We start from the raw sequence: 13,724 nt of genomic DNA, 5'->3' as shown, positions 1-13,724 counted from the left end.
GGTATCGCCTAAAACCGGAGCGTTGTACATCTCCCCACTCATCTCTGTCTGCCATTGGCAATCTCCCTACTCATCTCTGCTATTACCATCGCTTATGCCTCCTGGGATCATACTAAGTTTTACTTCTCTACTGGCACATGTCCCCCATTGGGGATACAACCATAAGGAAAGGAAGGAAGTTTTACTTCTCTCACTTTTTATAAAATATATTGATTTTGGAAACTTGGCTCCAATGCTACTTATTCTTATAAAAAAATTACTATGCAACGTATATTACGGTATAAAGTGTAGAGTACATGAGCAGGGTAAATGAACTCTATATTTATGGAATATTTCCTGATTTATTCAATGTTTCTCTTTATACAATAATTTATCAGTCTTGTGATTTTCCATGAAGCATCCCCTCCAGGCAGGCAGCTCTCCACATGCTTCAGGATGGTTTGTTCTCTGAAACAAAATGATCTTTTCCTGCGTTTCTTACCTATAATCCTCGAGTGTTCTTATCACCTGAGGAAGAACTGACAGGATAAACATAGCTCGATAATTGTATAATACTAGTAAATAGATCACCTCACACTAGAAACACCCAACAAAATTTGTTCTGCATCTACAGTATCACCAAACTCACTTTCACTAAACTGTACAACCCGGATCAAACGACTGACGTCAAACTCCATAAGCAAGTGCTCTTTTCAAATAATTTCGCGCAAGAGACTCAAGGCACAATTTGATTAAGGAACCATCTTAGTATATATCACAAGATAACCCATACTGATTCTTTCAATCTTGTTTTTCATTACATTATACTGAAAACTTCCTTGGGAAACACAGTTACATATTGCTTCTTCACTAAAACCACACTACATCTTTTCAGTGAACTGAACAACTCTCAATAACATTATCGAAGGAACTATTTGCTAGAAGAGCAATAACGCTTTTCAATGAACAGAGCACAGCACCATGTGTACTTGATACACAAAAAAAACTTCACTGACTTTGAAGAAGAACCAATAGTTAAACTGAAAATTTGTTCCTCAAACAAACCAAGAACTGAAACAGCGAAGAGGCGTATAGCAAAACTGTGTATTAATTAACGTGGCATTACTGAACTCCTTGAAGATGCAAAACACCTAAATGAATTAGGGTACTCCAAGCACAGGCATGCATTTAGTTAGGATGACTTCATATTAATTATCTCCATAATTTCATAGTATTTCCTGTGTTTTTCTTTAAATGCCTAGTCTCAAAGAACTTCCATCACCAAGGAGATGATATGATGATAGTAAGCATGATGCTCAGCTTCTCAGACATCTCCGGGTGATTGTTTCTCGTCGTAGACGAGAACCTCCATCGAGTATGTACGTGCAAGTTGGAGAATCCAGGTGAACCATCACTTGCGGAGCCCTTATTTTAGATTGCAAACTTCAGTGGACAATCAATGGTACTAAAGACATAAATTAATAGACACATGGACACGTTTTAATTTCGTCTGCATAAACGGCATCTATTTTGTTGTTCGAGGAGAAAAAACACCAGGTACACTTTGACCACTGCACCTCCGTCGTCTTTTCGCCTCCGAGCGTGCCACTGTACGCTCACAAACTACATTTCTTTAATTTGGCATCTTTTGCTTTTTCTCAATTATTTTCCTTCTCTCAAACGGACACAATATCTTATTATATATATACGCATAAATTTAGATAAATGCGTGTATATATATATATCCTTGATTGAATCCGTTCAAGAGGAATAAACACACAACACAATAATCTGCACTCTCGAAGGCGATGGACACAAAACCACTGTTTTACATCACTGTACACATTTTCAGAGCTCTTTTTCAGCTTTGTCTCGATCGATTTTATTTTCCTGTTTAACCGAAGATTCACCAAACACTGTCCTTTATGGATATCTGACGTCCGCACTGAGAAAACTTATAACTCAATTTCCCTTTAAAGAACGTTCGTGCGTCTTCCTTTTATGGTCTAAGAACGGGTTTTTTATATTTTGCTAATTTTGTTTTCTCTCCACCCTTCCTCCCCACAAAAACACGATTCATTTCGTCTTTTGCTTTCACTTTGTCAAACTTATCATTCAATTCATTCAGGGAATCACTCCTCGGCCGCGGTGCATTTTTAAAAATTTAGATTACATATGTAGATCAGACTCACGATATACGAGAATCCGTGATTTTTCTTCCTTTAAATTCTTTTACAACACCGAACGACACTTCTGGGCGTTATCGAGACCTATTAATATAGATAAATTGTTGTCATTCTTCCACATTTTCTCCATTCCAATCTCTTCCTCATCTCCCATTCTCTCTTATTTCATCCACTCTTATTTGTCGCTTCTCCTCTAAAGCACGAAGGTACACGTTAATCCAGCAAAACAAAGCATAAGAAGAGATAGTCAAAAGTACCCTAGTACACACATTTAAGATAGATTTAAAAAAAAAATGTCGATAGTTGCCGTTCATCTTTGTTTGCTGATTTTGCTTTTTCTTGCCTCTCATTCCTTTTCGTGTTAGCAAGATCCTTAATTAAAGTATCGCCACAACGCATCAAGGCATACTAGTGCCACTTCGCGTTCCCCTGTTTCAAACGTACTTATATCTTTCTCCTTTCTATAAATTTTTAACTGTACATAATAGTGTATGAATACTATGCAATTGATTATAAACGATCGAAAATAACAGTAAAAGCAATTGTTGAAATAGACGTCCTGAAATTCAGGATACAAATTGTGGAAAAGAAATATATAAAAAGAATTCATCATATTGTTAAAAGTAACGTGAAATGGCAGTAGCAATATTTGGTACCTTGCTGCGCATTTCTTTAATATTATCTACACAATTACGCATCGAAGAACAAAGGGTTACGCTTGTTATACATATCCGCGTGACAGTCATTAGAAATGGATGTAAGAAACCAGACATGGTGTAACAATAAAGAGATATCGAAAGAGCGATGATGAAAATATATCAGATAAAGTCTGAAAAACCTAAGAGAGACTTTCCTCCCGTCAGAATGATAATAGACGCCAGTTATATGTATAAGAAGTAAATGGGCACTGCAGCAACGCGCCTTACGTAAAAATACAAAGAATTACTTAGGTTAATTAGGGACTATGCGAATTATTTTATGCTAGCATAATTGTAGGGATAATTTAGCGTTAGCGATAGCAATAGCGATTAATCCTTAATAGAGACGAGATACGCTTCCTTTTTTTAAATCGTTACTCGTCATACTGCTTATATGCACATGCTTTCTAATAGAGCTCAACATCAGGAGTGTCAGGTTGATTGTTTAGGTCTCTCGATGAAGCACAAAGGTTTTGGGCTTCGTAAAAGAATGTTCATTATGATTTAGATTAATCTGTCGAGTAGCTGGAGTTGGATTATATATTTTTTCTGGTAAAATATAATTAGTCTATCAGTTTCTTTTTGTCCCATGTGCTCATCCACTGTAGGAAGAACTTGTTTTCAGGAGTCCTTGATACTGAGCCTACTTAGAACATTCCTTACCACTGAAATTAGAATGTCACTATCTGATCGAACCTCCCTGAACGAACAAGACCTAATTTTCTCAATAGATTCACGTTCTCGAAGTTACAAGAAAAAACGTAGCACAAAAGTTATAAAAGAACGTATGCGCATTCTTGATTTATGTTTCATTACTGTTAAGAATTCGCGATGGTAAATGATTGTTGATATCAGGGAGATTATCTGCTGGTGCATAATCCTCGCATACTGCTGTCAAGATAACGAAGTGGCTCGTCCATACTTTCATGGTAAAAAGTAAACGGCCATAACATTGAATTAGTTGTCCTAAGATCGTTACTCGTTGATGAGACTCCTATGCGCTGCCACCTTTTACCACAACTATCACCAGATGATCCTCCTTGAGACCTTCTTCGCTTAAGCTAGGACAAGTACGCTTGAGTAATTCTGTAGAGAATGCACAAGGTGGGAAGGCATACAGTACACCAGTGCCTTCGGTATCCTTATTCAAAAGTGATATCACACCGGCTGCTTCTTTTTGTTTCAGGTATGAAACTAAGTTACGCAGGGGTCTGGTTTGCACATTGGCATCATCATTGGTGATGGCTGCACTAGATCCTGCAAGTCCTAAGAAAATCGCGTGTGAACTGGAGGTTTGAATTCTTTTAGAGACGTCGTCGAGCTTAGGTTGATCCAAACGTAGTCTCTGTGTAATCCTGAGCATGTGCTTGCCTTCTTCATCCTTCATCAAGGCTTCAATAATCTCGATATCCCCATCGGTGAGATGGAATTTAGCTGGGAAGAGAGAATTCTTCAAGATAAGAGCGCCCTGCCATACTGCTATGGATTTCCTAGCAACTTCGGGAAGTGTCCTAGACGTGGAAAGCATTCCTGTCCGTGCTGTTTCAGAATCAGAATCAGAGTCCATAGGTCTTCTACGAGGGGATCTTGACCTGGAACGATCGACTCCTGGTTCCCTTGATACGGATCTTCGTAATCCTCTTGGTGTTTCATATTCCATTTCTGGTGGTGGTCTTCTACTTTGCCATTCCGTTTCATCGCGCATGTATCCTTCAGGGTAAGTTCCTCGATAAGCTCCGCGTCCACCACCTCTTCTGTCGTGCCAAGATGCACTTCCTCGACCTCTGAAGGATCGTGGAGCATATCCGAATTCACCTTCTGGAGTGTATGGATCATATGGAGACTCATAATCCACTGGTCTGGGTCTAAACTCGCCACTTTCCTCAGGATAAGGTCTTGGTTTGAATCCAAAGCCTGGTGTCACATCAGCGAAATCTACTCGTAAACGACGATCGGGTCCTCCCAGAGGAAAACCCCTCATTTCTTTAACGGCAGCTTGGGCAGCATCAATAGAGTCGTACAGGATGTATGCGTTGCTGTCTCCTTTAATGTAGTCAATCTTCTTGATAGCACCGAATCTATCGAATTCTCTCTCAAGTTGGGGAACGGATGTCCAAGGCCCAAGACCTCCCACCCAGATACGCGTTGTAGGTGTAGCCTTTCCATAACCAATCTTGCATTGAAATTTGCCAATGTACTGTCCAGATAGTTCCACTTTGCATCGATGAGCCATATCCAAGGTCTGAAATCGTACGAAGGCATAGGCATTTCCTGTTCCTGGTGGTGGTCTCTTGATGTCTATATCATCTACAATGCCATATTTGCTGAATATTCTACGGAGCTCCTCTTCAGTGATGTTGATCTCCAGATTACCAGCGAATAAGGTTCTTGTAGCAAGAGGATCATCCTCAGGTGAAACGTGATGCAAGTAATTTGGAAATTTATCTTTCTTGTTTTCAACGCGTTCAAAACCGTGAACAGGATGGCGAATCATCATATGTCTTGGTGGCCCATAATGATGAGGAGGTCCAGGATGTACATGAGGTGGACCATGGTGCATTGGTGGTCTGACAAATTCATGAGGAGGTGGAATTGCTTCTCTTCTCAATTCTCTATGTGGAGGAAGACCGACAGGTGGTCCATAAACACGCTCGTATCTTTCGAGAGGTCTATGTCTTTCAGTGGGACCAGGTGACCGGGCATAATAACGATCATAGTCTGGTGGTGTCATAGATCTAGGTCGTCTATATGTTTCAGGTCTCTCATAAACAGGCTCGACTAGAGCAACTTTATCATACATGATAATTCTTGGTTTTGCATGTTTTGCATCCCTTGCATCCTCAGAACTTCTAAAGCAAACGTAGGCCACACGCTCATCCAATTCATGCGAAATCCTTATGGAAAAATCTCCAAACTTTTTATATTCCCTATAGAGAGTATCCTTGATAACCTCATCACTGGCTTTAGGATGAATCGAACTGATGCATAGAACTTTATAACTGTACGGTCGTTCTGGTGGAAGCTCACGTGGTGCCCTCAGGTAATCATCCCTGTGGGAGCTGGACTCGACGTATCTCGCATGCGATGAGGCTTTCGGTGGAGGACTTGGACTTCTGGCACCTCTGCTTCTACGGCGTATTCTCTCCGGTGTTATTCTCTCATCACTCGAGTCGTTGTATCTACAGATCAAAATCACGAAAATCACCAAGTGTAACTGGAAGAAGTAGCTGATGCTCACTCCTTGCACCACAGTACACAAACTTAAATCACCATAAACGATCATCAATCACGATTGTATATAGAAACAAAAGAAAAATATGGTCAAGAAAGGTTTAACCAGTGCTAAAGTCGTCATCAACAAAACAGACAACTGACATAAAGACGCACTGGAGTAACGCCCACAACTTACAATTGATACACTACTAACAATCAAACTCTCGCACTTTAATGTACTGTCTTACAATCAATTCAACGCAATCCATTAACTCCTGGTAGTATGATATCCCATTTTCGTTTATCAAAGGGAATAATATGTGTATGATGCATGACGTACCGCCCCATGGAGGACCTGCTTCTTTTGACGCGTGGAGGCGGCGTATCCCGACTCGAGCTTCTCTTCATGTTATTGCGGATCATAACCGTGATCTTATGTCGGTCGTCCCGCGGAATCCCAATCATCAACGCTGACTAAAGCACGGTGAATCGAAGGAGGAGCGAAAAAAATATATAAAAGAAACAAAGAAATGAGGTCGTTAGTATAACAAATGTACAGGGTCCGCCGCTTGGTATAATCGGCTTGGACTCTACTATATGTATAGTCTACTATTTTTAAGTCTAGTGGCACTTGAATGATGCTTCGGAAACCGAAGCGTTCTTAACAACACCAGGGATACGTTACAAAACGAAACACTATCAAACGCACTTTACAACAGCAGAGTTATTGAGAAACTGACTCTTCCTTTCTTTTAGACAAGCAAAATGGCGACGGCGATAGCTTGCTCGTTCCCATACGACTCTTCCCTACCTTATGATCTTTAACCAATCACGGGAAATGCGACAGTGCCGTACCGTATTACAGGCCCTAGGGCCACACTTGATTACACCAGTTCACTAAATTCTTTTTAATTAAATGCCTCCTTGCATCACATATCGCAAAGTCAATGTCTGCTTTACTTTTATCCGTAATACCGTACTAATTTAGGTTATAAGTCAATCTTTACCGGATGTGAGTAATATTGATTTTATATAATGTGAAAAATTTGATTGCGCCTTTTGGGCCACCTTAATACGCATGCTTCACTGCACGTTCTATTTATCGACTCCGCCCCGTTTAGTCAGATTAGTGTCTAGATTACTTGTACTTTTCAGTTTTGCTAGTGTTAATAGAATCATTTATAGTTATCTATAACATTATAAAAATAATTCTTCATATGAGACGGTGTAAATTCTTTTTTTTTATAAAAGTTCAAACAAATTCGAAGACACTCAGTTATTATGACGCATTCGTCAGCGGAAGCTAAAGGACAGTCTACGCTGCTCAATGATACTCCAAGAATGGCACTCTGTCATTCAAGAAAGCACATCGTTGACACTTGTCTAAATTATGTTCTTTAATTAATACCATTTCGTATGGCAAAATAATATATTCATAAGAATTAATTCACCTTGATAGACTTTCGCTTGATAAAGACGCCGTTAAAGACAAATGGTGCCTTAACTACTATAGTCTCCAACACGGTCTTGTATACAGGCCTGAACACTTCCTTATCCTCACCACGTTGTAGCTCGTAACAGTAACGTGGACGGTTTTGCCCGAAAGTGCTAGTGTCGAAGAAGTCTGCTAAAACAGCGCGTGCGCATCCGTAAATTCACTGCAACCTCTTATACCCGATGCAAAAGGAAAGTTACACACAAAAAACCGATGCGATGCCAATTAAATAAAATTTTGATAAGTTAGACAAATAAAGAACTGATGATTTAAAAAATTAAAGTTAAATGGACCAATTCACCTAAAAGTCATGGAAATTAAAACAGTCAATTTTTGCTTGTGTCGTAACTTTTTTACTGAATTTATTTGTAACTCCTGTGAAATTTTCAAATGCCAATTCCTAACATTGTGATTCAAGCAGGCACGATGCACTTTCTGGTTATTGTTGCTTTTTTCAGTTGCAATCACGGTATATTATATATTACAATGAGCAAAACTGCAGGTTACGTATTCAAGAAAGAGATAACTGCGCACGCGTAGTGCTACCACGTGATAGGCTCTTTCAATACTAACGCCTCTTGCGGCAGTGGCCACCTTATCGTTACGCGTTTTTCGCCTAAGTGCCCAGACTTGTATACAAGACCGTGATCTTCAACATTCCAAATGAAAGGCCACGAGCGATTGCTCGGACAAACATAAAATGATCTGAACAATGCATTTCATAAATATATAAATTTCTAATTATTTCTAAGATCATTAATGATCTAAATACCTAAGTTTCATTGTTGCATCGATTATACCTTTCATATTGGTTGCACTATTAAATACAGATTTAATTCCCACATTTAGGAATTCTATATTACAATTCCCTTAATAGACAGACATTCTAAAAGGAACGAGATAGAACCAATATATTTATCCCGTATCATAGTGTTCAGCAATTTACAAATTCTTCTCCACAAATCAGCACAAAATTTCTAGCTAATAAATTGTGGCAAGGACACCAACATTCCCCTACATATAAATGGGCATTTACTTAAACTAATAATAATCTATCATATGAATTAGGTAATTCACTAGGAATGTAAATGTTTTTCAACTTCTACTCTAATTTCATTGTTGAAAGTAAATAATATTGACCGTTGTACAGATATACATAAGTACATAACTGATTAAATTTATGTGAATCCCCTACAGTTTCTTGCCCACAGATTTAAGTGTGTATGTTCACACCAACGCAGCCGTTCGCCGGCCTACATGAGAAAATAACCAGCAGCTTCTATCAAGGTTTAAATCTAAAAACTTTTCATTGAATATGTCAAAATTAAAAGAAATAGTTTTACAAAGGTTATATAGGAATTATCAGAGACCTATTAATTTATGTAAATCGATAAAGCACGTCGCGTTGATCAGTGTTCACGACTATCTCAAATATTTTTATCCACTTGCCAGTATAAAAGTCGAAGATTAGGCATTCCCAGCTTAGTTTAATCAGAGGCGGGAGAGACACAGCACATATATCTGTTCTAAACAGTTTCCTCCTTTCGTTACTTTTTTACTTTTAGTTCACGATGAATAAATCATTTGTGGCTACATTTGTTTTTACCTTCTTGATCTTTAAAATTAGTGCCAAAACAATGACACGTTGCCAGTTGGCCATAGAACTAATACGCCAAGGATTTCCCGTTAATCAGCTTCAAGATTGTACAGTATATTATATATCCTAATAATATAAAATTAATTATATTTATATAATTTAATTGAATTTTCAACAATTTATATTATTCTTTGCCCAGGGGTCTGTTTAGTGGAAAATGAAAGTGCCAGGAACACATCAGCGATTGGAGGACCAAACAGCAATGGAAGTTACGATTACGGCTTGTTTCAAGTACTGAACTTTATAATTCTTTCCTAAATAATTAAGTGGATATGAGAATTCCTTAGGTATCTAAATAAATTAAATTACAGATTAATGGTAAATACTGGTGCGCTGAAGGAGTAAACGGTGGCGATTGCAATATGAAATGCGAAGGTAAGAAATACTTATTAAACTTGATAATCCCGGATTTAATTTACACATACTTCTAGATCTGATTGATGATGATATCACTGATGATAGTAAATGCTGTCTAGAGATGATTTATCCTAGGCATGGATTTAATGCCTGGCACGGTTGGGAGCGAAAATGCAAGTATCATCCACTACCAGATGTGACACATTGCTTTAACGAAGTGACCTTGTAATGATGATAGTTAAATTTTGAATATCAAATAGTCTATCGAAATCTTTCGTTCTTAAATTATAATTAATAATTAATGACATCCTGAAATAAAGGCCGTCACGAAGAATACACTATTTGGTTAAATTCTAATATTATTTGAACTCATAAATTGGATGCATTATAGACATATCCTCGCGTTCAGTGAGCCATCTCTTCAGCAGCTTCTCCAGGAGCTCTGCATTCAACTGAAAAATGAATTGATTAGTATTAATAGTAACAAATAGCAGTATGAATTATATTAACTATACCTCTGGGTTATCGGATGGAGATAGGTTTAAATTTTGTTTAAGTTTTAATGTATTCAGTGCCCAAATTTGTGTACCAAGTCGGACTGCCCATATATTTGAGTTCAAAGGTCCGACAATGGAACTACTGTTCTTGTATTCTTTTCTTAAATGAAAAAAGAAAGTATTTCAATAGAAAACCGTTGTTACGGCTAGTACGATTTAATAAAGACACTTACTGATTACAAAAACTTTTGGACACTTTATTTATATTCATATCCCATGGTACAGCAGTTCGGATCATCATGTCTCCTTTCTTAGCTTCTGGTTTCAAGGTCTTCATTTTCTCAAACATTTGCATCAGTCTTTTCTTATTCTTTACAGACTCCTTTATATCGTGCTTCTCCTTTTTCTCGGCTTTCTCAGCATCTTGACGCTTCTTCTCGTCAACTGCTAAGTCCCGGTAATAGCCACGCTCTTCTGGGGATAATTCTTTCCAGCGTTTGCTTAACAGTTTAGCTACGTCTGATAGAGTAATCTCAGGATTCTCTCTTATTACTTAAATTAATAGGAGGGACATAATTATTCATTCAAATCTTTAAATTTTATATTTTCTTTTCAAAAACTAACTTTGCGGTCTGATCTCTCTGGAAAACTTTATGAATCCTCTACTAGAGCTGCTATCCGATATCGAATCATTCAGAGATTGCGAATTACTCGATGGACTCTTACTGGATATATTGTTGTAATTCTTCACATTGGTTCCTCCCTATTGAAAACAGTTCCAAAAAATGTATTTTTAATTCGTTCGATAAGTCAATTTTGTTATGAGACAAATACAAAGTGACTCACTGTAATACCAAGTACTTGACCCTTGCTCCACATTTCCAAGAAAATGTCTTTTTGTGCTGGACGTACATTGTCCATTTTATTTATAATGTCGGTCAAAGGTTGATTATTATCTGCTCTATCGTTTGACGTCGTTTCATTTATAATCTCTTCAATATCAAAATCATCACCCAAATCAACTATTGGTAATTGACTCAGGGTTTCATCTTCATTGCCATTGTCTAAGAATTTTTTTTTATCTGGATGAAATTCAAAAGGTTCTGAATCTACTTGTAAGTCCTTTAGTTCGAAAGATATATTGGATTTGATTTTAAAAGCTCTAAAATGCTCGTCGTCATTTGAATCCGGTTCACTCAAATTCAGCTCCGCCAATCTAGTCACATTGTCACCCGATTTCGCATTGTTACATTGTACATTTTTATTATTGCTCTTCGTCCTTTGAATTTCTGGGTTGGAACTGTCGTCTCCGACTTTTCCAGGACAATTGTCAACAACCATCGTCTTGTCCGGTTCAATTCTACGTCTTTTACATGCTGGCCATTCCTTTTCTTGTTCTCTTTCCTTAGTACTTTGCGTATAATCACTATAGCCTGTTGATTGATCATGTACACTTCCTTCCTCTGTATTTTCTAAGAATGGTGGTAGACAATAGTACTTTATTATGATGTCACTTAGATTTTGTAAAATATCTTTCTGTAAGTAAATTGTTTTAAATAAATTTGAAATTCTTCTGAACAAGATCACGAAAATAAATAATGTGTATGTAAATGTACCTGATTCTTCAAAAGGACTGCAGTTTTGTTTGGTTCAAGGTTTACATCTAACTCAGAAGGAGGAACAGTGATACTTAGAAAAAATATAGGTTTTTTTTTTGGTGGGATTTTATCCTCAAAGTGCTCAGATATCTTGTCGCCCATAACCTGTGATCATTATATAATAAATATATATCACTTTGATGTTGTATAGAATAATATTGTATATTATATACCTTTTCCAATTCTTTGTATTTGACAGGTCGGTTATTCACAAAAATATATTGTTGACCCATCTGACAAATTTGTGATAAATCGTTGATATCACTTTTTGGAAGCATTAATTCTATCTTTACCTTTGGAATGTGCAAAAGATACACATATTTTGAGATATGTCAAAGCATAAAAGAAATTTTTTACGATCAACAACCAAATAGTTACCTCAGGGTTTTTTATCTCAAGCAATTCCAAATTTGAAACAACTTTTTTTCCAAGAATATGTTGTAAAGCCTCTTTTGAGTTGGAGAGACTAGGCTTCATAAAAATGGTATTATTATTTACCCTATAATTTATTCTGACTCCAGGTTGACAAATGCCATAACATTTTAATAAGAATTCCACAAGCTTTACATCCTGATTTGATTTCCTTGTACTACATATAGCTTGCCTCCTTACTGGGAAATTCTTAAATAACTGCTTCACTTTTACAGTTGTTCCTGAAATGGTAAAAATGCTATTGAATATATATTCTCGCTATTATGAGAAATAAGTAACAGTAATTTCTCACCAGTAGATCGATGAGACAATTCTGTGTTCACAATATTCCCATCATGATTAATAGTATAAGACATTGCTGCTTCATCACTATGTGTTTTTGTAATAATACTGACATCAGCAACATGACACAATGCATGTAAAGCTTCTCCACGAAATCCATAGGTTTCCAATGACTCTGTCCATCAAAAAAACTTGTCAATATGTTGAATGCTCAACAGACCTAACACAAACTACAACAATATTATCTAAATCAATTTACCTAAATCACAAAATTCTGATATTTTGGAAGTATAAGATGACAATGCCATATGTGGTATATCGCTTTTAGAAATACCATCTCCATCATCCCGTACCTCAATCGAAGACAATCCATTATCCAACTGAATAAAATAAAGAATAATACAACAACAATTAGTAATGAACCCTTTCAGAATAACGTACCAGATTAACCTCTACACTCTTAGCATTAGCATCCAAAGAATTTTCTACCAACTCCTTAACAACACTATAAACGGACGTTATTATTTGAAACGATGTTATTAAACTAATAGTGCTGTTATTCAAAGCTGAAATGGGCATTGTATTTCAAAGCAATAGTTTCTCCAACCACGTGATTCAACTCCACTATTTATGCTGTCAACATCTCACTGCAATGAGTGTCAAACACAGGGTGCCTTTTCAGAAGTATCAAACTGATTCAGCAGGAGTATAAACGTGCTTAGTTAGTTTTGTTCATGTAATCATTCATAATCAAGTGAAGCAATCAACGCACTTGTCTTCCTAATGAATTCAGTTATTTGCTAATCCCGCAAAGGACACTCTTACCTAACCGTCAGGAAGTTAGCGCGGGAAAATCAAAATTTATATATTTATAATGCTTAAAAAATTGCTGTTTAAATGCTCCATATGTTTCCGTAATTACTCCACTGCTACTATGCAGTGATTAATAAATATTCATTAAAACAGAAAATTTTTGTTTTTATTGAAATTCCAAATAACCGAGCAGATTTTCATATGAGTTTCTTGATGAATTAATTGCTCCCGATTTGCTCCTAATTGCTCCACAATTAGTTTTTTATTTAATTACAGCATCTTTAAATAATAAGTAAAATTTGATTTTCACTTAGCTCGATTGCAAACTCAAACATTATGATTGGTTTGAGAACACACCTATGACAGCTGCGTTCTAAGAGCAGCCGAGAGTGCGCGAACATCGTTGTCTCGGTTCATTTTCGAACACACTTGGTCAATTCAGGATTGGTCAATTTCT

The 13,724-nt window shown here is 37.0% G+C and overlaps 3 protein-coding genes across 12 annotated transcripts; 1 reads left to right on the top strand and 2 right to left on the bottom strand.

The window, feature by feature from the left end:
* Nucleotides 1–321: 321 nt before the first annotated feature.
* LOC107268949 (putative RNA-binding protein 15B) lies at nucleotides 322–7,656 on the bottom strand. 3 transcript variants are annotated; one of them, XM_015742249.2, is made up of 3 exons: nucleotides 7,528–7,656; nucleotides 6,417–6,550; nucleotides 322–6,042 (listed from the first exon to the last, which is right to left on the bottom strand). In XM_015742249.2, the coding sequence occupies exons 2-3, from the start codon at nucleotides 6,539–6,541 to the stop codon at nucleotides 3,858–3,860; spliced, it is 2,310 nt and encodes a 769-aa protein (XP_015597735.1). In that variant the 5' UTR covers nucleotides 6,542–6,550; nucleotides 7,528–7,656; the 3' UTR covers nucleotides 322–3,857. The 3 variants fall into 3 exon arrangements, with proteins under 3 accessions (XP_015597735.1, XP_015597734.1, XP_015597733.1); XM_015742248.2 differs by lacking the exon at nucleotides 7,528–7,656 and adding an exon at nucleotides 6,888–7,072; XM_015742247.2 differs by lacking the exon at nucleotides 7,528–7,656 and adding an exon at nucleotides 6,786–6,925.
* On the top strand, nucleotides 7,355–10,327 carry LOC107268950 (lysozyme). Of its 6 annotated transcripts, none has more exons than XM_015742256.2 (5): nucleotides 7,355–7,571; nucleotides 8,769–8,858; nucleotides 9,368–9,459; nucleotides 9,540–9,603; nucleotides 9,660–10,327. In XM_015742256.2, exons 2-5 carry the CDS (start codon nucleotides 8,795–8,797, stop codon nucleotides 9,812–9,814), a joined length of 375 nt encoding a protein of 124 aa, XP_015597742.1. In that variant the 5' UTR covers nucleotides 7,355–7,571; nucleotides 8,769–8,794; the 3' UTR covers nucleotides 9,815–10,327. The 6 variants fall into 6 exon arrangements, with proteins under 6 accessions (XP_015597742.1, XP_015597741.1, XP_015597740.1 ...); XM_015742255.2 differs by lacking the exon at nucleotides 7,355–7,571 and adding an exon at nucleotides 7,648–7,762; XM_015742254.2 differs by lacking the exon at nucleotides 7,355–7,571 and adding an exon at nucleotides 8,061–8,639 and having other exon boundaries at nucleotides 8,783–8,858.
* Nucleotides 9,618–13,556, bottom strand: LOC107268948 (PMS1 protein homolog 1). Of its 3 annotated transcripts, none has more exons than XM_015742246.2 (11): nucleotides 13,280–13,556; nucleotides 12,714–12,834; nucleotides 12,465–12,629; nucleotides 12,119–12,393; nucleotides 11,914–12,033; nucleotides 11,699–11,845; nucleotides 10,929–11,618; nucleotides 10,707–10,845; nucleotides 10,316–10,634; nucleotides 10,101–10,242; nucleotides 9,618–10,037 (listed from the first exon to the last, which is right to left on the bottom strand). In XM_015742246.2, the coding sequence occupies exons 2-11, from the start codon at nucleotides 12,760–12,762 to the stop codon at nucleotides 9,945–9,947; spliced, it is 2,139 nt and encodes a 712-aa protein (XP_015597732.1). In that variant the 5' UTR covers nucleotides 12,763–12,834; nucleotides 13,280–13,556; the 3' UTR covers nucleotides 9,618–9,944. The 3 variants fall into 3 exon arrangements, with proteins under 3 accessions (XP_015597732.1, XP_024942002.1, XP_024942003.1); XM_025086234.1 differs by lacking the exon at nucleotides 13,280–13,556 and adding an exon at nucleotides 12,896–13,273; XM_025086235.1 differs by lacking the exons at nucleotides 10,101–10,242; nucleotides 13,280–13,556 and adding an exon at nucleotides 12,896–13,033 and having other exon boundaries at nucleotides 9,633–10,037.
* Nucleotides 13,557–13,724: the final 168 nt, after the last annotated feature.

Source organism: Cephus cinctus, unplaced genomic scaffold (assembly GCF_000341935.2).
Source record: "Cephus cinctus unplaced genomic scaffold, Ccin1 Ccin1_scaffold0596, whole genome shotgun sequence".
Classification (NCBI taxonomy): Eukaryota; Metazoa; Arthropoda; class Insecta; order Hymenoptera; family Cephidae; genus Cephus; species Cephus cinctus.
The sequence above is the reverse complement of the archived record's forward strand: the minus strand, read 5'-3'. Positions and strand labels throughout refer to the sequence as shown.